Source organism: Myxocyprinus asiaticus, chromosome 22 (genome assembly GCF_019703515.2).
Source record: "Myxocyprinus asiaticus isolate MX2 ecotype Aquarium Trade chromosome 22, UBuf_Myxa_2, whole genome shotgun sequence".
Taxonomy (NCBI): Eukaryota; Metazoa; Chordata; class Actinopteri; order Cypriniformes; family Catostomidae; genus Myxocyprinus; species Myxocyprinus asiaticus.
Window position 1 is genome coordinate 45,174,778 of NC_059365.1, and position 25,420 is coordinate 45,200,197.

Consider the following 25,420-nt stretch of genomic DNA (forward strand, 5'->3'; position numbering starts at 1 on the left):
ATCAACATATTGACAGCTATCTAAAACGTAAACCCTTTTCCATATGTACAACTTTAGAAACATACAAATGCATCCAAATCAGTAAATGAGTGAAACGCATTAATGTTTGTAACATCAGCTGTTTAACGTTATTTCATACTTGTTTTGATGATAATTAAATTCAGCCATTAGAAAAAAGCAAGCAACTTCGACTTTGCTTTTATAAATCCCTGAAATGACTTATACTACTTGTACTTGTATCCCATTTGGATTTTATTTGAAAATAAATTTGGTCTTTATTTAACTCAGGCACCTACAGTGGAACCCTTGCAAAAGTTCTAGAAATGTTGGTCTTCTACACTTGTCCATCTGTAAAGTCATACATAAATTAACTGTTTGTGTTTTAGATGCTGTCATGCATTGTGCAAACTAAAAACAAAAATGTACGCATACAGTTTATAAACAGAGACCTATGAATATGAATGAGATCAGCCTAGAATCAGACACCAGTAGCAAAGTAGCATATCTTATAATGAATCAATCATATAGCATAAATCTGAAAAATACAGTAAACGTTACACCATAATGCATCTACATGCCAATCATTCTACAGTTCTGAAACAAGACCTCGAGTGTAACCACAATGCCTAAATCAAGTTATCCAGCATGTGCTCTTGATCAGAAACATGGCTGTAAGTGGAATAAAGTGGCTGCCCTACCGGAGTTCCTCTTAGAGATGTATTTGAGGTTGATGGAGGCCGCTGAACTGATGAGGATGAGCATAAATGTGGTAAGCTTCATCTTCAGTCGTCTGCAGCTACAAGAAATCAGAAGATAAGTGACATAACAGTCAGTCACATAATGAGCTCTGATCTCCTGTTAAACATGAAACATATTCAGCGTCACCAGCCCCCCAACAGACCAGCTCTCTCAAGACCTACAGGAAGAAAATGGACAAAACTTAAGTTAATACTGGATATGTTGGACTGTCATTTTCAAGTGTCCTCAGTATTACATATCTTAAATATTAAAGACCTCTCTTTTTAATATTTAACACAGGTGAGACAGACAGTATAATCAAATAATCAATCAAAAATAAAAATAAAACATTATTTTTCAGAGAGCACAAGGCTACACAAACAAAAGCCATGTGTTCACAGACAACAAAGGACCTGAAAACAAAACAATGCAAATGACAGAAGAGCACATGGTAAAACAACACAAACAGGAACCATGTTGCCACACATAACCAGACACAACAGAAGTGTCTGGATCCTGACACAAATTACTACAAACAAAGCAGACTCTTGTGACAGGATCTTGACACTGTTAATGGCAGATGGGTATTTAAACTAAATATTCCACATTATAAAACAGTTAATTTTCTCTCTCTTTCGTGTATGAAGAGCGTGTAATGCTTATTAACAACTTAAATGTGTGGAATACCAACATTACCATTTGACTTGCTGTTTCATTAAGCTTATTACTTTACACACAAATCTCCAGTAAAGCATTACACTAAATACAGCTAAATTCTTTCGGGAAACCTAGCGACCCAACTAGAGTACATTTACTTGGAAAATATAGGAGATTCAAATGGAAAACCAAAATTGGAAAACCAGCTTTTTAATTTCAGCGCTGATAGAAAAGGTTTTGCTGAACTATGTGCAAAAGACAGTATATTAAAAGATAGGCCTATATTATATTACATTTGATTTGGCAAGTTTTACCTACTCTCTCTCTCATGGACAAAAACAGAGAGTGGATAAGACTTGCTTACCCAACATTACTGTATGTTATTCTGTAATAACGTTTGTCCTAAATGAGATCCTAACTGAAATTACCATGTTAACAGATAAGATCTGATTCTAGAGTTGCCTCTGCTGTTTAAAAGCAATACCACACTCACAGTTGTGCTGTTGTACTGAATATCTGCATGGCTGTGATTATGTGCTTATGGCCAAATCAAAGCCATGCTGATAATCAGCACAACAGCACTCTTGCTTATGTGTCATAATTAAAATATACAATCAAAACATTGCTGCATGTTACATTGCATTGCTGCATGTTACAGAAATATTATTGTTTTTGGTGTAAGAGTGTAAAAGAATATAATTTATTCTACAGTGACTGGTCCTCTTGCCCATTTAAGTTTTCCAAAACTTTATCTGTTTTATAAAAATATATACAACGAAAATGTTTAGCATAATGTGTAATTTGAAGAAATACAGTATATTTACAATTTTGCAAAATATACTGTATTCATGAATATATGCACCTTCATAACTGGTGCGACCCCACCATAACCACCACTCAAAATCAAATCTGTCAGTAAGTGTTGTTATTCTGTATGCCTTTCTTATTACTTCAGTGGTCTCTTAATGCCCTTTCCTCACTGTAATATTTTACTATGTTCATAAACTATGGCTGGGAACTGATAGAAGTATTTGAGGGCAGATGTAGCATTTAAATCCAGCCACTAACTGCAGTGACATAATTCACCATGACCACAGCAGATGATTTAGGGCTACAGGATCTTTACTGCTTTCTGCTGCTCCAAAGAGGAGTTACATCACAGAAAATAGAGAATCTGAATCCACTGAGAAAACTCCCTGGTTAAACTTATGATTATGAAGGTATAGAGGACACAAGGGGCTAGGCCAGAATCGTACTCTACACAAGTATGTTAACGCTATGGTTTTGATTTGACAAAAATACAGGAACCATATGATTTTCATGTTTTCAGTTCCATTAACGGTTTCCAAGAGTGCAATTTTCCACCGATGTGTACGGAACATCATACTAAAATACTCCTGCTGCACTATTCAGTGGCAGTGCTGCCCCTCTAATGAATATACACTCACTGAGCACTTTATTAAGTACACTATACTAAAAACTGAATAGGGCCTCCCTTTGCTTTCAAAACAGCCTAAATTCTTCATGGCATGGGTTCCACAAGATGTTGGAAACATTAATATGAGATTCTGGTCCATGTTGACATTATTGCATCACACAATTTCTGCAGATTCATCAGCTGTGAATCTTCCGTTCTACCACATCCCAAAGGTGTTCTATTGGATTCATATTCGGTGACTGAGAAAGCCACTGAAGAACATTAAACTCATTGTCATGTTCATGAAACCAGTTTGAAATGACTTTTGCTTTGTGACATGGTGCATTATCATGGTGGAAGTAGCCAATAAAGATGGGTAAATTGTGGCCATGAAGGGATGCACATGGTCAGCAACAATACTCAAATAGGCTGTGGCATTAAAGCAATGATTGGCTGGTATTAATGGGCCCAAAGTATGCCAAGAAAACATGCCCCACACCATTAAACCACCGCCACCAGCCTGGACTGTTGACACAAGGCAGGTTGGGTCCATGGATTCATGCTGTTGGTGCCAAATTCTTACCCTACCATCTGTGTGCCTTAGCAGAAATCAAGATTCAGTTTTTCCAGTCTTCAAATATCCATTTGTGCGAGCCTGTGCCCACTGCAGCCTCAGCTTTCTGTTCTTGGCTGACAGAAGTGGAACCCGACATGGTCTTCTGCTGTTGTAGCCCATCCACCTCAAGGTTTGATGTGTTGTGCATTCTCAGATGCTATTCTACTCATTACAATTGTACAGAGTGGTTATCTGAGTTACCGTAGCCTTTCTGTCAGCTCAAACTGGTCTGGCCACTCTCCGTTGACCTCTCTCATCAACAAGGTGTTTCTGTCTGCAGAACTGCCGCTTACTGGATGTTTTTTTGTTTTTGGCACCATTCTGAGTAAACTCTATTGAGACTGTTATACGTGAAAATCCCACGATATCAGCAGTTACAGAAATACTTAAACCAGATCGTCTAGCACCAACAATCATGCCACGGTCTAAAATCACTGAGATCAATGTTTTTTTCCTATTCTAATGGTTGTTGTGAACATTAACTGAAGCTCCTGACCCATATCTCCATGATTTTATGCATTGTACTGCTGTCACACGATTGGCTGATTAGATAATCGCATAAATAAGTAGGTGTACAGGTGTTCCTATTGTATATATATAGTGCGTGAAACAGAGCGCGACCAGTTCAGTCAGATTCCAGAACAATTTAAATTTAAATTCTCTCATTTTTTAAGCACCATCATGCCATTCCAGATGTATATGACTTTCTTCTGCTAAACACAAAGATTTTTAGAAGAATATCTCAGCTCTGTAGGTTCTTTCAATGCAAGTGAATGGTGGCCAGACCTTTGAAGCCCCTACAACTCCATTGGTTTAATATATGTCTGAAGATATAGGTGTTAAAACATCCTGGTTACTTGCGTAACCTCCGTTCCCTAATGGAGAGAACGAGACATTGTGTCAATGTAGTGACACTAGGGGTAACTCTTGGGAGCCTAAAACACCTCTGGTCTTTGATAAAAGGCCAATGAAAATTGGCGAGTGGTATTTGCATGCCACTCCCCTGGACATACGGGTATAAAAGGAGCTGGTATGCAACCACTCATTCAGGTTTTATGCTGAGGAGTCGAGACAAGGTCCGGCCATTTCAGCGGGTAGTTCAGCGTTGTGGCAGGAGAGACACAACATCTCGTTCCCTTCATCAGGGAACGGAGGTTACGCAAGTAACCAGGACATTCCCTATCTGTCACTCACTCGATGTTGTGTCGATGTAGTGACACTAGGGGTCCCTATACGAAACGCCGCAACTGGCTGAACTGTGTTGCGTGAACTGGCGGTGTGTAACGGGCAGACCACTGTGTGCCTCGTAGCCAGCGCACCAGGCCGACACGTAACCTCCCCCAACATAGTTATGAGTGTCGAACGGCCCTTTGGGGACAAGTCGACTACCCAAAAGATAGAGACAGGCTAACCCAGTCATGGCCTCTTTTCCCCTTCTTTTTTTCCACTCCCTAAAAAGAAGGGGGATTATCCAACTGGGCTGCCAGGTGTAGTCGGGGGGTGTCCCTCCCATGTGGAGAGTCTCATGGTAGATCCTACCCAACGGGGAGGAGTTGCTACAAACATGGAGACTGTGGCAGAGGGGGCTCTGCCCAAGGAAGACACAGTTTGCCAACAGGGAAACGAATTAGCAGAAGATATACATCGAATGGAGTTACCTTACAGGGAACCGCCACATGCAGAGCACCTACCCCAGAACAGGGCTCTTAATTAGCACGTGTACTGGGCCGGCAGTGAGTCGCTCCGAAAACTCGACTGCCACAGGGCTCGGAGGAAGTCTACCAGGGAACATAGTTTGTGAACACTACTGGGAATTAATGGCACACGTCTTCAGCTCAGAGGAGGTAAAAGGCGCTATGTGCAAGCGATACACCCGGCCGGCTATCACGGGCTTATCTGCTTGTATTGCATGCCACTACCTGGGATGAAACCGGTTCCACCCGGATGTTGTAGAACCTTGCAAAGGTGTTGGGTGTTGCCCAGCCTGCTGCTCTGCAAATGTCTGTTAGAGAGGCACCCCTGGCCAGGGCCCAGGAGGCCGCTACACCCCTGGTAGAATGGGCTCGTAGCCCTACCGGGGGCGGCACGTCCTGGGCGTGATATGCCATTGCTATGGCGTCAATGAGCCAGTGGGCGATCCTCTGCTTGGAGACAGTGCTTCCTTTCTGCTGTGCATCAAAGCAGACAAAGAGCTGCTCAGAGATCCTAAAGCTCTGCGTGCAATCCAAATAGATGCGTAAAGTGCGCACCGGACACAGCAACGACAGGGCTGGGTCTGCCTCCTCCTGGGGCAGCGCTCGCAGGTTCACCACCTAGACCCTAAAAGGGGTCGTGGGAACCTTGGGCACATAGCACACAGTCGGGGTCTCAGGATTACGTGAGAGTAGCCCAGACCAAACTCCAGGCATGTTTCGCTGACAGAAAACGCTTGCAGGTCTCCTACCCTCTTAATGGAAGTCAGCGCAGTCAGGAGGGCAGTCTTCAATGAGAGTGCCTTAAGCTCAGCTGACTGCAAAGGCTCAAAGGGGGCTCTCTGTAGATCCTGAAGAACTACAGAGAGGTCCGATGAGGGAACGAGGCACGGTCTGGAGGGGTTCAGCCTCCTGGCGCCTCTCAGGAACCTGATGATCAGGTCGTGCTTCCCTAAGGACTTACTGTTCACTGTGTCATGGTGTGCTGCTATAGCAGCAACGTACACCTTCAAGGTGGAAGGGGACAACCGCCCTTCCAACCTCTCCTGCAGGAAAGAAAGCACCAATCTGACTGCACATCTCTGGGGGTCTTCCCATCAGGAAGAACACCACTCAGTGAACAGACGCCACTTAAAGGCATATAGGCGCCTCGTAGAGGGGGCCCTAGCCTGAGTGATCGTGTCTACCACTGTGGGTGGTAGACCGCTTAGGTCTTCCGTGTCCCGTCCAGGGGCCAGACATGGAGATTCCAGAAGTCTGGTCACGGGTGCCAGGTGGTGCCGTCCCTGAGAAAGAAGGTCCTTCCTCAGGGGTATTCGCCGGGGGGGGGCTGTCGCGAGGAGCGTGAGGTCCGAGAACCACATCTGGGTGGACCAGTAGGGTGCTACCAGGACGACCTGCTCCTCGTCCTCCCTGACCTTGCACAGAGTCTGTGCAAGTAGGCTCACTGGGGGAAATGCATATTTGTGTAGGCCAGGAGGCCAGCTGTGTGCCAGTACGTCTATGCTGAGGGGTGCCTCGGTCAGGGCGTACCAGAGCAGGCAGTGGGAGGATTCTTGGGAGGCGAACAGGTCCACCTGTGCCCGTCCAAATCAACTCCAAATCAGCTGGACCACCTGAGGGTGGAGTCTCCACTCTCCCCTCAGGGTAACCTGCCGTGACAGCGCGTCCGCTGTAGTGTTAAAGTCGCCCGGGATGTGAGTGGCTTGCAGCCACTTGAAGTGCTGCTGACTCCAGAGGAGGAGATGGTGGGCGAGTTGTGACATTCAACGAGAGCGCAGACCACCTTGGCGGTTGACATATGCTACTGTTGCCGTGCTGCCTGTCCAAACTAACATGTGCTTGCCTGGGATCAACGGCCAGAACCTCCGCAGGGCAAGCAGAATTGCCAACAACTCGAGGCAGTTGATGTGCCAATACAGTCTCGGGCCCGTCCATAAGCCGGCAGCTGCATGCCCATTGCAAAAAGCGCCCCAGCCCGTTTTGGAGTCATCCGTCGTGACCACGACGCACCTGGAGACCTGCTCTAGGGGAACACCTGCCCATAAAAATGAGAGGTTGGTCCAAGGGCTGAAAAGACGTGACAGACCGGCATGATGACCACGCGATGTGTCCCGCAGCACCATGCCCATCTCGGGACTCGAGTTTCAAGCCAGTGCTTAAGCGGTCTCATATGCATCAACCCAAGCAGGGTGGCCACCGCTGAGGATGCCATATGCCCCAGGAGCCTCTTAAAGAGTTTCAGTGGAACCGCAGTTTTCTGTTTGAACGCCTTCAAACAGACCAGCACCGACTGTGCGCACTCGTTCGTGAGGCGCGCTGTCAAAGAGACTGAGTCCAACTCCAAAATGAGGAAAGAGAGGCTCTGAACCGGGAGGAGCTTGCTCTTTTCCCAGTTGACCCGAAGCCCTAGTCGGCTGAGGTGTGAGAGCACCAAGTCCCTGTGTGCACAACATATCCCGAGAGTGAGCTAGGATTAGCCAATCATCGAGATAGTTGAGAATGCAAATGCCCACTTCCCTTAACAGGGCAAGGGCTGCCTCTCCAAACTTCGTGAAGACGCGAGGGGACAAGGACAGGCCGAAAGGGAGGACCTTGTACTGATACGCCTACCCTCGAATGCAAACCACAGGAAGGGTCTGTGTCGAGGTAGAATCGAAACGTGAAAGTACGCATCCTTCAGGTCTACCACCGCGAACCAATCTTGATGCCGGACGCTCGCCAGAATGTGTTTTTGCGTCAGCATCTTGAACAGGACTCTGTGTAAAGCCCGGTTCAGAACTCGCAGGTCCAAGATTAGCCGCAACCCACCGCCTTTTTTCGGTATGATGAAGTAGGGGCTGTAAAACCCCTTCTTCATCTCGGCCGGAGGGACAGGTTCTGCTTTCTTATGAAAGCAAGCCGCAACTGTAACATTGCCATGGTCATGTTCTCGCAGTGAGAACATGAACCATCCACGAACACTGCCTCCATGTGTGTCGTGCCCAGACACGAAAGACAGCGATCATGACCGTCTGAAGTTGAGAGGTAATGACCGCAACCAGGAATAACACACAATCGGAAAGGCATTTTTAAAAAGACGCGTCTTTAAAAAGACGTTCCGTGTGTGCCGCTCTTTTAGAGAAATATACTCTTTCAGAAAATGTACTTTCTTTTTTCTGCCGAAGCGCCCAGGGGCGTTCTCTGCAGTGCACCAGTGAAGAGGAGGGAGAAGCCGCTGAAATGCGCCGTCAGATCCAGCAGAGGTGAATGAACAGTCCTGAGAATTCAGCTCAATGAGCATGACCGTTCGGCTCCGAAGAGAAAATCTGAATGAGTGGTTGCATACCAGCTCCTTTTATACCCGTATGTCCGGGGGAGTGCACATTCCTAACACAATGCAAGTATGTGTTGCATTCTTAGTGTTGCCACAAGGGATGCTATAGCAGGCATTAATGCAAAATGTCTTCTACAGTCAGTTTTCTCTTTCAGGTCAACTACTGTCATGGCAGAGCAACAGTTTGAAGAGAATTTTACTAAGCAAGTTTGATCTTATAAGTATGTTTACAACTAGACACCTTAAAATTAACACATCAGTTTAATGGCACTGACATTTAAAGGTAACTCTATCGCCCTCTTGAGTAATGAGGTTTCTTACAATAATGCCACAGTAATGCAAGAACACACATTAAATATGTTCAATGGGACTGCATGCTTGTTGGCTAAGTATACTTGCTTAAATTCTGTTTCAGCTTTAACATTACTGTTAATCCATCTAAAAATTCATTTTACATGATTTGCTAGCTTGCTTGCTGCATGTTGCATTATTTATGGTAGTGAATTCAAGAATGCAGAGTAAACAGCAATCAAACAAAAGTATGTAACTCATACAGTGTTCTCATTAAATTATAGCTCTAGCTCAGCGCTATTCAACATGCTTACTAGTGATCTGCATTACTTCACCAGAAAATGCTAAAGAGGGTGAACAAATCTTTACAACGTCTCACTGGTTTTATCTATAGATTTTTAACATCTCAGGTGAAAGTGATTTTAAACACTCATGGTGTTTATTTGTTGACAATATCTTATTGTCAATGTTCCAAAGTGGATCTTTGAAAAATTAATTAAAACAATGAAAAAAAAAACTTAATTTATAAGCTATATATTGTATAAAATAATTACTATAAAATGAATAATGCTTACTATAAAAATGTTTACTATAAAATACAACATATATTTATACAGTATATATATATATATATATATATATATATATATATATATATATATAGCAAACATTTTACTCTATATACTTATTTTCCTGTCAAAATGTATTTATTTCCTTCTTAGGAAAGTAAACAAAACAATAAGTAACAATAATGCTTTATTATCATTTTCCAAAAAAAAAAAAAAAACCTTCCACAGTGTAAAGATTGAAATGCACTAAATTTGGACCAATGCAAGTAACATTAAACATTTCTCTAAGTCTAAGTGAGAGGTGGACTCATTAAAAAAACGAGTCCCCATAGGATGTGTATTCATTGCAATATGCATTAAATCCCTCATCCTCCACAATATAAATCGGCTGGCAGGCTGTGGCTATCCACTTTGGAAATTCACATGATTCACAAATTCACACGCCTCCTTTCTATGTAAATTAGGCTAATTAAAGATTATGCTTCATTTACAAAACTCTGTGCAATTTGCCTTGCACAATTTACATCACGCTATTACCATTAAATGAAAGTAGATGATAAAATAAATTTTATTTAAAAGAGATATTTGTGAACATTTTCAACCGATCATTTCAGCAGTAATTAATCAAGTACAGTGGCGATTTTAGGGGGTGGCCTGTGGTGGCCTGGGCCACCCCTGAAATCTCATTGGCCACCCTGTGGCCACCCCAGAACTGATTGGTAGTTCATCATGCTCATCAACACAAGAACGAAGAACCAATAGAAACACCTGTCAATCAAAGATGACGTCTCAGGTCATTTGTTGATTTAGAGCCACACTGACCCAGGGTCAGTTTTATATTTCTGACCATTATAGTAGAGGTGGGACTGAAGCTGTGTGAGCTGATCTTTGATCAGTGGGGGGAGGGGCAGGCTGCGGGTGGCCAGGCAGGTGCAGGTCGCGGGCAGCGGGTGCCAGGTCTGGAGTATAATGGTCTGTCAGAAGCACGAAGCTGACACGAGCTAGCGTCTACCTCCAACTTCCAATGAGTTGACGATGTCGATTTGTGGTCAAAAAGAAAGCTGTTATTTGAGAGGTATATTCATCTAATCTAACGTTTAATTTATCCCGAATTTCCATGTGAATGTGAAAATATTTTTTCATTGTTACAGTAGCTAGGTTAAAGAGTAAGCTAGACCCTACACCACACTCAGCATTTTATCTTGATATTGACATGAAATGCCATGATTTCTGATATAATGACGGAGGTGTGTAAAGCGTTTTACAGATGTATATGTTCAATAGCTAAAGTTATATATGTGGCTAACCTGTGTGTGAAATGGAAGGGTTTGTGCTGTGACTGTACTTTAAATCTTTACATGAGTTATTTATGAGCTCTTTATGTGTATTATTGGTCAGTCAGACCAATAAAATCTTCAAAGTTTTTATACCTTATTTGACATTTTAAATTTGCAGAGGCAGGGCAAATTGCACTTAAATGCCGCAAATGATTTGACTAACTATTTTATTTGGTAATATTCAAAGTAATTGAAGCTATCAGAACATGTGGAAAATAAACCTGAGTAGACACTGTAAATAGAGTTTTGTTTTTTACTGTATTCAGAGCTCAATCTGCAATTTTGGGGTTTCCAGACAGACACCTATAAGCCCTCGTAGCCAATTTCACACACTGATTTGTCCCCAGTTTAACAATATTTCTGCTGGACAGTGCAGTTATAGCTAATAAATGAATGAATAATTGATTGATTGAATGATTGATTGAATTGCGCCTCAATCAGTTATCACCTGTACTTGTATCTTTTTATGATTGTACACTATACCTGATGTTATACGCAGATTAATTCTCTACAATGAGAATAGCTCTTAAAAATGTGTAACTGACTTTTCCTAAACAATTACTGATTTAAAAATGGATGTTATGTTAAAATAACCAGAGATTCACATAAACTGTAATAGGTTGAAATAGAACAGGAACAGAAAACTGTCAAATATCAAAACAACAGTCTGATATAGAATACAAACAATTCAGTGAATGCTAACATGAGTTTAAGAATTCATTTATTCTACATGTGTAGATGTTGAAGCAAAGCAATGCGATATTTACACATTTTGATCATGTGCCATTCATAAAGGTTCTCCCGGTATCGCCACCCCACACTAGATCTGTGCCCCATCTTGGCCACCCCAGTAAAAATGTCCTGGATATGCCACTGATCAAGTACTCATCAAATTATGTTAAAGAGGGTTCCCTATCTGTCACTCACTCGACGTTGGTGTCGATGTAGTGACACTAGGGGTCACTCTTGGGAGCCCGAGACACCTCTTGTCTTTGATAAAAGGCCAATGAAAATTGGCGAGTGGTATTTGCATGTCACTCCCCCGGACATACGGGTATAAAAGGAGCTGGTATGCAACCACTCATTCAGATTTTCTCTTCGGAGCCAAACGATCATGCTCATTGCGCTGAATACTACTGTTCATTCACCTCTGCTGGATCTGACGGCGCATTTCAGTAGCTTCTCCCCCCTCTGCACTGGTGCACTGCAGAGAACACCCTGGGCGCTTCGGCAGAAAAACTAGAGATTATATTTTCTGAAAGAGCATTTTTCCCCTCTAAAAGAGTATATATTTCTCTAAAAGAGCGCACACACGGAACGTCTTTTTAAAGACGCGTCTTTTTAAAGATGCTCTTCCGATTGTGTGTTATTCCTGGTTGTGCTCGTTATCTCTTGCCTTCTAACGGTCACGATCACTGTCTTTCGTGTCTGGGCACCGCTCACGCGGAGACAGCGTTCGTGGATGGTCATGTTCTCATTGCGAGAATATGTCCATGGCAACGTTGCGGTCACGGCTCGCCTTCGTAAGAAAGCGAGCCACCCCAGAGGCTCCCGTCACGGTCCTTTTACCCACGGGTATGAGGCCAGCGCGGCTAGCACTGGGGGCGATTTGGGGACCCCAATGGGACCGCCTCCGCCGGGTATCCCCCCGCGGACCTCCCATTCCCCAGCATGCTCGTCTGCCCCGATCGGGCTTCCGGGTGAGTCCGCCAGCTCGTCTCACGGCGAGTTCGACCTCTTATTCGGAGCCCGCGAAAGTGATGAGCTCTAGAGCGCAGCATCGGAGAGCAGGCTCGTCCAGTCAGAAGTCTCAGCTGGGCTCCTCCCTTCGGGGTCGATTGCCCAGTCACAGGCTGACACGGAGATGACGACATGCTTTCCCGGGCAGCCGCGAGCGTCGGTTAGAGTGGATTTCACCGCTCTTCCCTGAACCCTCGCGGCTCAGTGATTGGTTCCTGGGCTCACGGCGCCGCTCAAAGCCACGCCCCGCCCCCGTTCCTTTCTTCCCGGAAGTGCATGAAGAGCTGACAAGGTCGCGGGAGGCACTTATTACTGCCTGGTCCCGATCTTTTCAGCTTCCCCGCCCTCACTACCCTCGATGGTGGGGCGGCCAAGTGCTATTCAGCAATCCCCTGGTGGATAAAGGCGCTTGCGGTGCACCTATGCTCACAGAGCGCCGCCACCTGGTGCGGGTGCCCAAAGCCCCCGTCCAAGGCCTGTAGGTTTACGTTGTCTCTGACGGCCAAGGCCTACGGTGCCGCTGGACAAGCCGCCTCCGCCCTGCACGCCATGGCTCTCCTGCAAGTCCGCCAAGGCACTAAAGGAACTGCACGAGGGTAGTTCCGCCCCGGGATTGATGCAGGAACCTTGCTCTCTGAGCGACGGAGGTCACGGCACGGTCTCTCGGGTGGACGATGGCCACATTAGTGGTCCAGGAGCGCCACCTTTGGCTCAACCTAGTCGAGATGGGTGAGGCCGACAAGACACGAAGCCTTGCTGCCCCCATTTCCCAGGCGGGCCTATTCGGTGACACCATCGAGGACTTTACCCAGCAGTTCTCGATGGTAGAGTAGTAGATGGATGCTAACCAGCATATGCTGCCCCGGCGCGGCTCAAGATCCCGCACCACATCTACTCATCGCCAAGGGCGTCCCCCTGCGGTGACTGCACCGGCTCCGCCGCAGCCCGCCCCTTCGGCCCGGCCCCGGCGTGGAGCCCACCGCAGGAAGCAGACGCCACCCGTCTCGCGGCCGCCCAGAACCTGTGAAAGGCTTCAAAGCGCCCTTGAGACGGGCGACCCAGGGACAACGAAACCCGCTGCTCTGGAGCTGGTAAGTAGATCTTCATCTTTTTGTTACCTTTTGCATTTTGCACTGCATGCAAGTGGCTGCAGTACTCAAGAGCTCAGTAAGAGCGGTTTCCTTGTTCCCTGGGTCACATATCCGGTGTGTATGACCGTCATCACGACTACCGTCCACCACTCCATTTGGCAGGTTTGGCGCTTCAGCAGCGGTCTCCCGCCCCTGAGCGCCCAGCTCTGGCACAAATCCACCCCTGATGTGACAGTCTCCACGGGTCACGAGGACAGGCCTCTTCCTCCCCTGTCCCAGGCTGTTCCGGGGGTGGTCACAAGGAGCCAGGTAAGTGCTTCGATGTCCTCAGACTCAGCATGGCCATGATGTGGTGTGGCACCTCGAGCTCCGCCCCACCGCGAGGCCCCACCTGCCGGTACATCCGATGACATTGTCCCTTTGGTCCCCCTTGCGCGGAACTTGGACGCATGGCTTGCGCTTTCCAATCTGTCACGAGGGCTGGTCCGGACCGTTCGACTCGGCTGTGCGATTCACTTCGCCGGGCATCCGCCCAGGTTCAGCGGTGTCCACTTCACCTTGGTGAAAGACAAAAACGCTGCTACCTTGCATGGAGATCGCTACCCTCCTACGGAAGGGCACAATAGAACCTGTCCCTCTAGCCGAGATGAAGAAGGGGTTTTTTCAGCCCCTACTTCATCGTACCGAAAAAAGGCGGTGGGCCAATCTTGGACCTGTGAGTTCTGAACTAAGCTTTACACAGACTCCCGTTCAAGATGCTGACACGAAAACGCATTCTGGCGAGCGTCCGGCATCAAGATTGGTTCGCGGCGGTAGACCTGAAGGATGCGTACTTCCACGCCTCGATCCTTCCTCGACACAGACCCTTTCTGCGGTTCGCATTCGAGGGTCAGGCGAATCAGTACAAAGTCCTCCCTTTCGGCCTGTCCCTGTCTCCTCGCGCCTTTACGAAGATCGCCGAGGCTGCCCTTGCCCCGTTAAGGGAGGTGGGCATTCGCGTTCTCAACTATCTTGACGACTGGCTAATCCTAGCTCACTCTCGAGACGTGTTGTGCACACACAGGGACCTAGTGCTCTCACACCTCAGCCGACTAGGGCTTCAGGTCAACTGGGAAAAGAGCAAGCTCCTCCCGGTTCAGAGCATCTCTTTTCTCGGTTTGGAGTTGGACTCAGTCTCCTTGACCGCGCGCCTTACGAACAAGCGCGCCCAGTCGGTGCTGGCCTGTTTGAAGGCGTTCAAACAGGGAACAGCGGTTGATGCATATGAGGCCGCTTCAGCACTGGCTCCAGACTCAAGTCCCGAGACGGCCATGGCGCCATGAGACACACCGCATGGCCATCATGTTGGTCTGTCACCGTCTTTTCAGCCCTTGGACCGACCTCTCATTCCTACGGGCAGGTGTTCCTCTAGAACTGGTCCCCAGGCACGTCGTGGTCACGACAGATGCCTCCAAAATGGGCTGGGGCGCCGTTTGCAATGGGCATGCAGCCGCCAGCCTCTGGACGGGTCCATGACTGCATTGGCACATCAACTGCCTCGAGTTGTTGGCAATTATGCTCGCCCTGCGGAGGTTTCTGCCATTGATCCAGGGCAAGCACGTGTTAGTTCAGACAGACAACACGACAACGGTAGCATATGTCAACCGCCAAGGTGGTTTGCGCTCTCGTTGTATGTCACAACTCGCCCGCCGTCTCCTCCTCTGGAGTCAGCAGCACCTCAAGTCGCTGCAAGCCACTCACATCCCGGGCAACCTCAACACTACGGCGGACACGCCGTCACAACAGGTTACCCTCAGGTGAGAGTGGAGACTCCACCTTCAGGTGGTCCAGCTGATTTGGAGTCAATTCAACAGGCACAGGTGCACCTGTTCGCCTCCCAAGAATCCTCCTCACTGCCCGCTCTGGTATGCCCTGACCGAGGCCTCCCTCGGCATAGACGCGCTGGCACACAGCTGGCCCCCTGGCATTCGCAAATATGCGTTTGCACAGACCCTGTGCAAGGTCAGGGAGGATGAGGAGCAGGTCATCCTGGTAGCACCCTACTGGCCTGCCCAGACGTGGTGCTCGGACCTCATGCTCCTCATGACAGCTCCCCCCTGGCAAATTCCCCTGAGGAAGGACCTTCTTTCTCAGGGAAGGGGCATCATCCGGCACCCGCGCCCAGACCTCTGGAATCTCCATGTCTGGCCCCTGGATGGGATGTGGAAGATCTAAGCTGTCTCCCACCTGCGATGGTAGACACGATCACTCAGGCTAGGGCTCCCTCTACGAGGCGCCTGTATGCCTTTAAGTGGCATCTGTTCACTAAGTGGTGTTCTTCCCATCGGGAAGACCCCCAGAGATGCGCAGTCAGATCAGTGCTTTCCTTCCTGCAAGAGAGGTTGGAAGGGAGGCTGTCCCCTTCCACCTTGAAGGTGTACGTTGCTGCCATAGCAGCACACCACGACGCAGTCGACAGTAAGTCCTTAGGGAAGCACGACCTGATCATCAGGTTCCTAAGAGGCGCCAGGAGGCTGAATCCCTCCAGGCCGTGCCTCGTTCCCTCATCGGACCTCTGTAGTTCTTCAGGGTCTACAGAGAGCCCCCTCTGAGCCTTTGCATTCAGCCGAGCTTAAGGCACTCTCCTTGAAGACTGCCCTCCTGACTGCGCTCACTTCCATCAAGAGGGTAGGTGACCTGCAAGCGTTCTCTGTCAGTGAAACGTGCCTGGAGTTTGGTCCAGGTTACTCTCATGTGATCCTGAGACCCTGACCGGGCTATGTGCCCAAGGTTCCCACCACCCCTTTAGGGACTAGGTGGTGAACCTGCAAATGCTGCCCCAGGAGGAGGCAGACCCAGCCCTGTCATCGCTGTGTCCGGTGCGCGCTTTACGCATCTATTTGGATCGCACACAGAGCTTTAGAATCTCTGAGCAGCTCTTTGTCTGTTTTTGGTGCACAGTGGAAAGGAAGCGCTGTCTCCAAGCAGAGGATCGCCCACTGGCTCGTTGATGCCATAACTATGGCATATCTCGCCCCGGTAGGGCTACGAGCCCATTCTACCCGTGGTGTAGCGGCTTCTTGGGCCTTGGCCAGAGGTGCCTCTCTAACAGACATTTGCAGAGCAGCGGGCTGGGCAACACCCAACACCTTTTCAAGGTTCTACAACCTCCGGGTAGCAGTGGACTAGAGTGTAATCCTCTCGTGAAGGGAAATTAATGTGCTGATAGTATTTGGGAAGGACTTTCCTCATGTTTGCCCTGTTCAAATCCCCAACAACAATGAAAGCAGCATCAGGGTGTGCATTTTCTAGTCTGTAAATAGTGCAGTAGAGTTTGTCCAATGATCTGGTTTTGTCCACTTGTGGTGGAATGTAGAATACTGAAAGGATGACAGAACTGAATTCCCGAGGGAGATAGAAGGGGCGTGCTTTAATCAACAAGTCTGTATCACCGTGGCCTAGCGAGAGTTTATCATGCTTCTGCTCTTACCGGAGTTTAGTGCAAGGTTCCCACTCTTTTCAAGGCACAAATTTTCAGGATATTTCCAGGATATTTTATGCGGCCAACAAGTGTAATATTTTAGCAAAAACACATGCTCTCTGTCATCTCACACACACAAGAGCTTGCATGATGGTCATGATCAGTGTATGAGAGGCCGGTTCTACACATTCATTTCGAAGTGTGCATCACTTGCAGATTATTTATTTATTCAATTAAATCAGAGACTTTTTAGTATAATTATCACATTAGAACATATCACAATTTTAATTTGATGAATTATACATTCAAACATTAATTTTCGTCTAAATATGTCATATTCCATGACATTCTACGTTTTATTGCTAATGCCATTTTTATGACTAGATTCCGTGTTTCAGCATACTACATGTGATAATCGCGGTATAAATTGACTCCGATCTTTGATTTATTGGCAATTAAATTCGCATCCCAAAGTATTAAGGCCAAATTGCAGCGCAGTGTGAACGTTTAATCAATGGTCATCGTTGTCTAAAGTTTATAACTCACAGGGATGCAAACTCATAAGGGGTGAAAAAGTTGAGGCAATCACTGATCCACCAACATATAATTTTTTTAAAGAATACGCTAAAAGCACCAACTTAAGCTATTTTAATGATTCAAGTATAGTAAATTATCTGCACAACTGTGCAGAATTAGCTGCTTAAATAAAGGGTATTTTGGCTTGCTTCTGTTTTACAAATTTGTTCAGTTTCATTAATTAGTTTAGTGACCACTTCTGGAGATGCCACTAGGTCTTATGTGCAATGAGTGAGTTATTGAATCATTTTGAGATGTTCACGACCAAAATCTGCCAAGAGACTTTTTAGTATTTAAGCATTATAAGAACAAAGAAGATCTATAATTTTCCTTCAGTTTGTGAACTGCCGAGTATGACTTTTCATACAAAATGACAACAATAATAGTTTAATAATAATAATGAGTATCAATAACTTCTCTTTATTAGAATTTGCATGTCAAATCTGACTTCAGTCAAATGTTTAAGCATTATAAGAACAAAGCAGATCTACTGTATCATTTGCCTATAGCATTTAAAATGTTGAGCATGACTTTTATCAGAAAAGACAACAATAATAGCCTAATAATAATAATTTTGAGTTTCACTAATGTCCTTTCATCATTGTAGAGTTAATTTCACACGAGTTGAGTCGAGGCATCAACGCTCCGCTCAACACCAGCATCAAGCGCCGCTTTGCCCTCCACATGACAAGCGTTGCAGAAAGTACAGAGGGGCAAATTTACGAGCTTGCCATGCAAGAAAGCGGGAGGTTTGCACAATAAACATGGGAAACATTTATTTAGAAGAAAAATAAATGGCAGTTGCTTTGACTTCAGAAAGTAAAAAGAGGACTAGTTTATGTTTAGGTCTTAGCACTTTTGTTTTTGTTTTTTTCGTCAGTGTAATTACCGTAGTTCAATAACAGGGGTCTCTGAAACCTCTGAAATGACAAGGTAATAATTAATTATAATTAATTATGATAAATTCATAAACATATCTCTTTGTAAAAGAGGACGCAAGAAGCAGTTTTCCTTCTTCAGGTGACGCTTTATTTCCCCTCTTCCTCGACACCACTTTACAGTTACCTTTATACACTCTCTAAACCCTAACACACACACTGTCTCTACAAATAAACTTTCACTACTCGGGAATCGTTGCTCTGGCTCGGCTCTGTCATATCCAGTCTCCCCCTACTGAGCGTTGTGTCGCTCTCTTTATGCCGCTCTCCCCATGCTCACTGAAATTAGAGACAGGTGTTAGACAATTTAGCTCAGGTGTAAGCGCCCTTACCGCTTTCTCTCTCCAGAGAGATGCTTGACCACGCCCCCGCTGCCACACTCTTCATAAATGATATCTTCATACACTATATTGCCAAAAGTATTCACTCATCTGCCTTTAGACGCATATGAACTTAAGTGACATCCCATTCTTAATCCATAGGGTTTAATATGACGTCGGCCCTCCCTTTGCAGCTATAACAGCTTCAACTCTTCTGGGAAGGCTTTCCACAAGGTTTAGGAGTGTGTTTATGGGAATTTTTGACCATTCTTCCAGAAGCGCATTTGTGAGGTCAGACACTGATGTTGGACGAGAAGGCCTGGCTCGCAGTCTTCGCTCTAATTCATCCCAAAGGTGCTCTATCGGGTTGAGGTCAGGACTCTGTGCAGGCCAGTCAAGTTCTTCCACACCAAACTCGCTCATCCATGTCTTTATGGACCTTGCTTTGTGCACTGGTGCGCAGTCATGTTGGAACAGGAAGGGGCCATCCCCAAACTGTTCCCACAAAGTTGGGAGCATGGAATTGTCCAAAATCTCTTGGTATGCTGAAGCATTCAGAGTTCCTTTCACTGGAACTAAGGGGCCAAGCCCAGCTCCTGAAAAACAACCCCACACCATAATCCCTCCTCCACCAAACTTCACAGTTGGCACAATGCAGTCAGACAAGTACCGTTCTCCTGGCAACCACCAAACCCAGACTCGTCCATCAGATTGCCAGATGGAGAAGCGTGATTCGTCACTCCAGAGAACGCATCTCCACTGCTCTAGAGTCCAGTGGCGGCGTGCTTTACACCACTGCATCCGACGCTTTGCATTGCACTTGGTGATGTATGGCTTGGATGCAGCTGCTCAGCCATGGAAACCCATTCCATGAAGCTCTCTACGCACTGTTCTTGAGCTAATCTGAAGGCCACATGAACTTTGGAAGTCTGTAGCGATTGACTCTGCAGAAAGTTGGCGACCTCTGCGCAGTATGCGCCTCAGCATCCGCTGACCCCACGCTGTCATTTTACGTGGCCTACCACTTCGTGGCTGAGTTGCTGTCATTCCCAATCGCTTCCACTTTGTTATAATACTACTGACAGTTGACTGTGGAATATTTAGTAGTGAGGAAATTTCACGACTGGACTTGTTGCACAGGTGGCATCCTATCACAGTACCATGCTGTAATTCACTGAGCTCCTGAGAGCGGCCCATTCCTTCACAAATGTTTGTAGAAGCAGTCTGCATGCCTAGGTGCTTCATTTTATACACCTGTGGCCATGGAAGTGATTGGAACACCTGAATTCAGTTATTTGGATGGGTGAGCGAATACTTTTGGCAATATAGTGTATATCTCTTCATAAATTTGGACAGTTATAAAATATTTACTGTAGCTTTGTACTCTCAAAGACATCATTTGTGTGGGGCAAAAACGGGTGTGGGAAACACTTTGGTGTGAAGTTGGAGCCGAGGTTGCGCTGACGCGTCAATTCATAGACTTCAATGTATTCGGCAGCGCTGACACGAGTCATGTGAAAGCCCCTCAACGTGTATAAGCATCAGTCACTTTTACACATTAAAAGCTCTTCCACCCTTTTCTCTCCATGATGAACAAGGTAGACTCACATGCCGATGCTGAAGTAAACGAAAAACATGCCCCTCTCATTCAGTCGGTCGATACATGTACCAGGTCATTCAGTTTGTTTATGAATGAGAAGTTTCACGAGTGCCACTTCTCACTGTGCACACGCTGCTGTAGCCATGCACGCGATTGGCAGTAGCTGTAACCTATCAAGCAATCTGTCTCAGCTGGACCTCGATTGCCAAGCACATGATTGGCTGCTGCTGTAATTAATCATGAGGGTGTAATCGCCCTTAACCGTTGATGTTGTTTCACAATGCGCAGTCACCGGCAGTGACAAAACTATACGAATTTGAGAATTTGACTCCTATTCCGAGTCCCGATCGTTACCATGTTTTTGTACATGTAATGGAAGCCTTGCTAGCAACACAGTCAAACCGTTTTATTATACTGAAATATTTTCCAGGACAAATAATTATTTTCCAGGACATTTAGGTATTTTTCCAATTTTCCATGACTTTTCCATGTCTGGAAAACTGCTTTGGAAAATTCCATGTTTTCCAGGACGCGTGGGAACCCTGTTAATGTTCTGTCCTGGTGATGAACAGAGAATACTGCCTGTGTGACGGCTGCACGGGCACCGCTGTCTTTAACCATGTCTCACAGAAAGCCAGTACACTTCATTTCTTTATGTCCGATTGATAAGTAATCTTGCACAGATCATCAAGTTTGTTGTCCAGTGACTGAATGTTGGCTGACAAAATAATGGGGAGAGGAGGGTTGAAGCATCTTGTGCGAGTTCTGCAAAGAATTCCAGCAAGCTTTCCTTTCCTTTTCTTTTTTCTGAATGCAAGCCAGTAAAAATGGAAGTAAGTGCCTTTTCCGGAGTTCTGAGGCAGCAATGTTTTGAAATCCATGTTTAGAGACAATCTGATGTCCAGTAAAGTTTGCCTCACCCCTTCATACTACACATACTACTCTTACTGCTTCTGTCATATCTATGTTTATTACACAGGTCAGGTCTTTGGAATACTTATTGGCGTCATCTAGCATTGTGATATTTATATACAGCTGAAGTCAGAAGTATACATACACCTTAGCCAAATACATTTAAACTCAGTTTTTCACAATTTCTGACATTTAATCATAGAAAACATTCCCTGTCAGTTAGGATCACTACTTTATTTTAAGAATGTGAAATGTCAGAATAATAATAGAGAGAAGGATTTATTCGAGAGGGACCTACACAATATTAGGCAGGTGGTTTTAATGTTGTGGCTGATCCGTGTATATACACAGTATATAACCTTGTGTAACCCCGCATCCACGTGTGGATGTTGTATTTTGGCTTCACTATATGCAACGCATAATTTCATTTAAACTGACTGATCTCAGTTGAGGAGACTCTGTGATGTCAGTAAAGGGTTAAACTTTCGACACACCGAGTTATGTGACAAAACAACATGGCAACGATCGCAGAGGAGTTTGTGTTTGGTTGAAATGCCAACTAAACTACATCTGGTAAGAAACCTAATTAAGTTTTTACATTGAAACCTGTTTGAGTCAAAAGATTAGAGTCTCTTGTTTCATCCAGTATACCATTATTCACAAAACAGAACACTGTTAAACACAATGACCACATTCGTGGACTGTATGCTCAGTTTCAGTTAAAACATCCAATATTTGCTGTGCATTATCACATTAAGAATCAATGGATGCATCCAAAAACTGGAAAATGTGTCTTTATTATAAATTACTATAAAAATTACAAGTGTGGCCCTAGAGGCTACAGGGAAACAGTTTTTGGCCCCTGAGCTTTCCAAAGTTGAGTAGCCCTGTTCTAGCTACTTGCGTGTTCTGCATCATTCAAACACATGATAACCCACTAAGCATGCATACATGGCCTAAACGTTTGTCATCTCCAGGGGCAGACTGGCCATCGGGAGCACCGGGCATTTTTCCAGTGGGCTGCTGGGTAATTTGGGCCAGCACACTGCTGCGCAAGTACCAGCCAGTCCTACAGGTGATATAGGCGACTGCCCTGTCAATGCGGACCCTATTTCAAAACAAATATTTAATAAACTCTGTAAGGTAAATTAATTTCAATTGCTTTTATATTGGAAGTACTTACACATCAAATCAAATCAAAATCAAATCACTTTTATTGTCACACAGCCATATACACAAGTGCAATGGTGTTTGAAATTCTTGGGTGCAGTTCCGAATCAACATAGCAGCCGTGACAGTGATGAGACATATACCAATTTACAATAACATCAAATTAACACAACACAATTTAAAGTCTAATATACACAAAATAACACACAACAGTATACAAATAATAACATACAGTATACAATACACACAATACAGATACACATTATTCAATAAAAAAAAGTACATATAGAATATACAGTAGGTTGTAATGTATGTACAGTAGATTGTATTGTTTACAATACAGAGTACATATCCATATGTACACATAGACTCTGTACCTTGTGTGGACCTCATTATTTGACATACAAATCACAATAATGGTGACAACCAAAAACATATTAAGGTTAAGGTGAGCTCTGAATAATCACAAAATGACAAATAACTGCAAGTTTCAACAAATATAATAACAGCAGTGTAAATAAAAGTGGCAAACCGTAAAGCTATGACCGGTACATAGTCATTTGCATAATTTATTAATTCCACAAAGCATTGGGAGATGGAGTATGGCTTGCTGAATAATGCTCACGCCTTATAAAAATACAGAAAATAAGTCATGAAAAATATTACTTTGTGGCTATTTGAGACTTTGAGGCTTACTTTGTTTAAAGGATAGCAGAAACAGCACTTGTCAAAGCATAGGGTTTTTAACTTTTTCTTAAGCATAATCTGGGGAAGGAATTAAAACTCTGCAGATACAAAGACACAATAAACTCACAAAGAGTGGGAATATGAGCAATAAATCTGCAAAATATCTACAAAGATCTTCTACACTTTAAGAGGCATGTTTTGTGTGTGTGTGTGTGTGTGTGTTTTTTTTTTTTTTTTTTACATATATTTATATTTGTTTATATTTATATATGTACATATTCTGGCCAACTTTGTTCTCATTGATTTTTTTTTAAATAAATATTTACACACACTGGTGGCCAGAAGTTTGGAATAATGTACAGATTTTGCTCTTATGGAAAGACATCGGTACTTTTATTCACCAAAGTGGCATTCAACAGATCACAATGTATAGTCAGGACATTAATAACATGAAAAATTACTATTACAATTTGAAATAAAAATGTTCAGAACTTCTTAAATTACTTCAAAGAGTTCTCAAAAGACAGCTTTGCAGATCCTTGGCATTCTAGCTGTCAGTTTATCCAGATACTCAGGTGATATTTCACCCCACGCTTCCTGTAGCACTTGCCATAGATGTGGCTGTCTTGTCGGGCACTTCTCATGCACCTTACAGTCTAGCTGATCCCACAAAAGCTCAATAGGGTAAAGATCCATAACACTCTTTTCAAATTATCTGTTGTCCAATGTCTGTGTTTCTTTGCCCACTCTAACCTTTTCTTTTTGTTTTTCTGTTTCAAAAGTGGCTTTTTCTTTGAATTTATTCCCATAAGGCCTGCACCCCTGAGTCTTCTCTTTTCTGTTGTACATGAAACTGGTGTTGAGTGGGTAGAATTCAATGAAGCTGTCAGCTGAGGACGTGAGGGGTCTATTTTTCAAACTAGAGACTCTGATGTACTTATCCTCTTGTTTAGTTGTACATCTGGTCCTTCCACATCTCTTTCTGTCCTTGGTAGAGCCAGTTGTCCTTTGTCTTTGAAGACTGTAGTGTACACCTTTGTATGAAATCTTCAGTTTTTTGGCAATTTCAAGCATTGTATACCCTTCATTCCTCAAAACAATGATTGACTGATGAGTTTCAAGAGAAAGTTGTTTCTTTTTTTTTTTTTTTTGCCATTTTTGACCTAATATTGACCTTAAGACATGCCAGTCTATTGCATACTGTGGCAACTCAAAAACAAACACAAAAACAATGTTAAGCTTCATTTAACGAACCAAATAGCTTTCAGCAGTGTTTGATACAATGGCAAGTGATTTTCTTGTACCAAATTATCAATTTAGCATGAGTACTCAAGGATAAGGTGTTGGAGTGATGGCTGCTAGAAATGGGGCCTGTCTAGATTTGATCAAAAATGACTTTTTTCAAATAGTGATGGTGCTGTTTTTTACATCAGTAATGTCCTGACTATACTTTGTGATCAGTTGAATGCCACTTTGGTTAATTAAAGTACCAATTTCCTACCGAAACAGCAAAATCTGTACATTATTCCAAACTTTTGTCCGCCAGTGTAGTCATGTGAGTAACTGACATGACATTTTAAGCATTGTCATCCATGTCTTGCTTTGTGACACTTTCTTCATCTAAATATTTTAAACAACATTTTATGGTCTTTTATAGATATATATACTGTACATATATCATATATTATTATTATTATACTTGTTGTTTCCACAACTTCATATTAACTAAGACAATAGTTTATTTGCACTTCTAGAAAAAGTTGAAAGGTGATTAAGATCTTTAAAAACTTTGAAGAAATCCTGAATTCTCAAAGCATCTAAAATACACAATTTCCATTGTACTTTTATGTACATTTTAACCTAATATCTGTTTGTGGGGAAAATGCACAAATGTTATTTGTCTGAGCTACAACGTGATTAATTTGAGTGCTTTCTCTAAACGAATCCACTCTTCACATTTACAGGGGTTTTATATGTTTTGAAATTATGAAAATGTTTGCATTGGTTGTGCCTATTGTCATGACTAGCAGTCAACAGCAATGTCTTTTTTTCCAACACAAAAATCTGAAATTGATCCAGAAAATGAAACCAGCGAGGTGGTGTGTTATGGTGTGGTGTGTTGCGGGCCGAGTTTGGTGGGCCACCATGTTCCAGAAAGTTCAGGGCCACGTTTTAGATCCAGTCCACCCCTGGTCATCTCTAAAGCAATGCATTCTATTTTAAGTGGTATTTTTGTGTTCATCTGATAAGATACAGTGAATTCACAAACATTTAAAATCATAAACATCCCAAGA

At 44.3% G+C, this 25,420-nt stretch overlaps 1 protein-coding gene across 1 annotated transcript in view; it reads right to left on the reverse strand.

Moving 5' to 3' along the window:
- LOC127413309 (X-linked interleukin-1 receptor accessory protein-like 2) overlaps positions 1-25,420 on the reverse strand; it is a 665,896-nt gene that overhangs the window by 577,744 nt on the left and 62,732 nt on the right. Inside the window, exon 2 of the mRNA XM_051650333.1 lies at positions 699-796. Coding sequence (XP_051506293.1) covers positions 699-780 — 82 coding nt within the window. The 5' untranslated portion in view covers positions 781-796. The remainder of the gene's footprint in view (positions 1-698; positions 797-25,420) is intronic.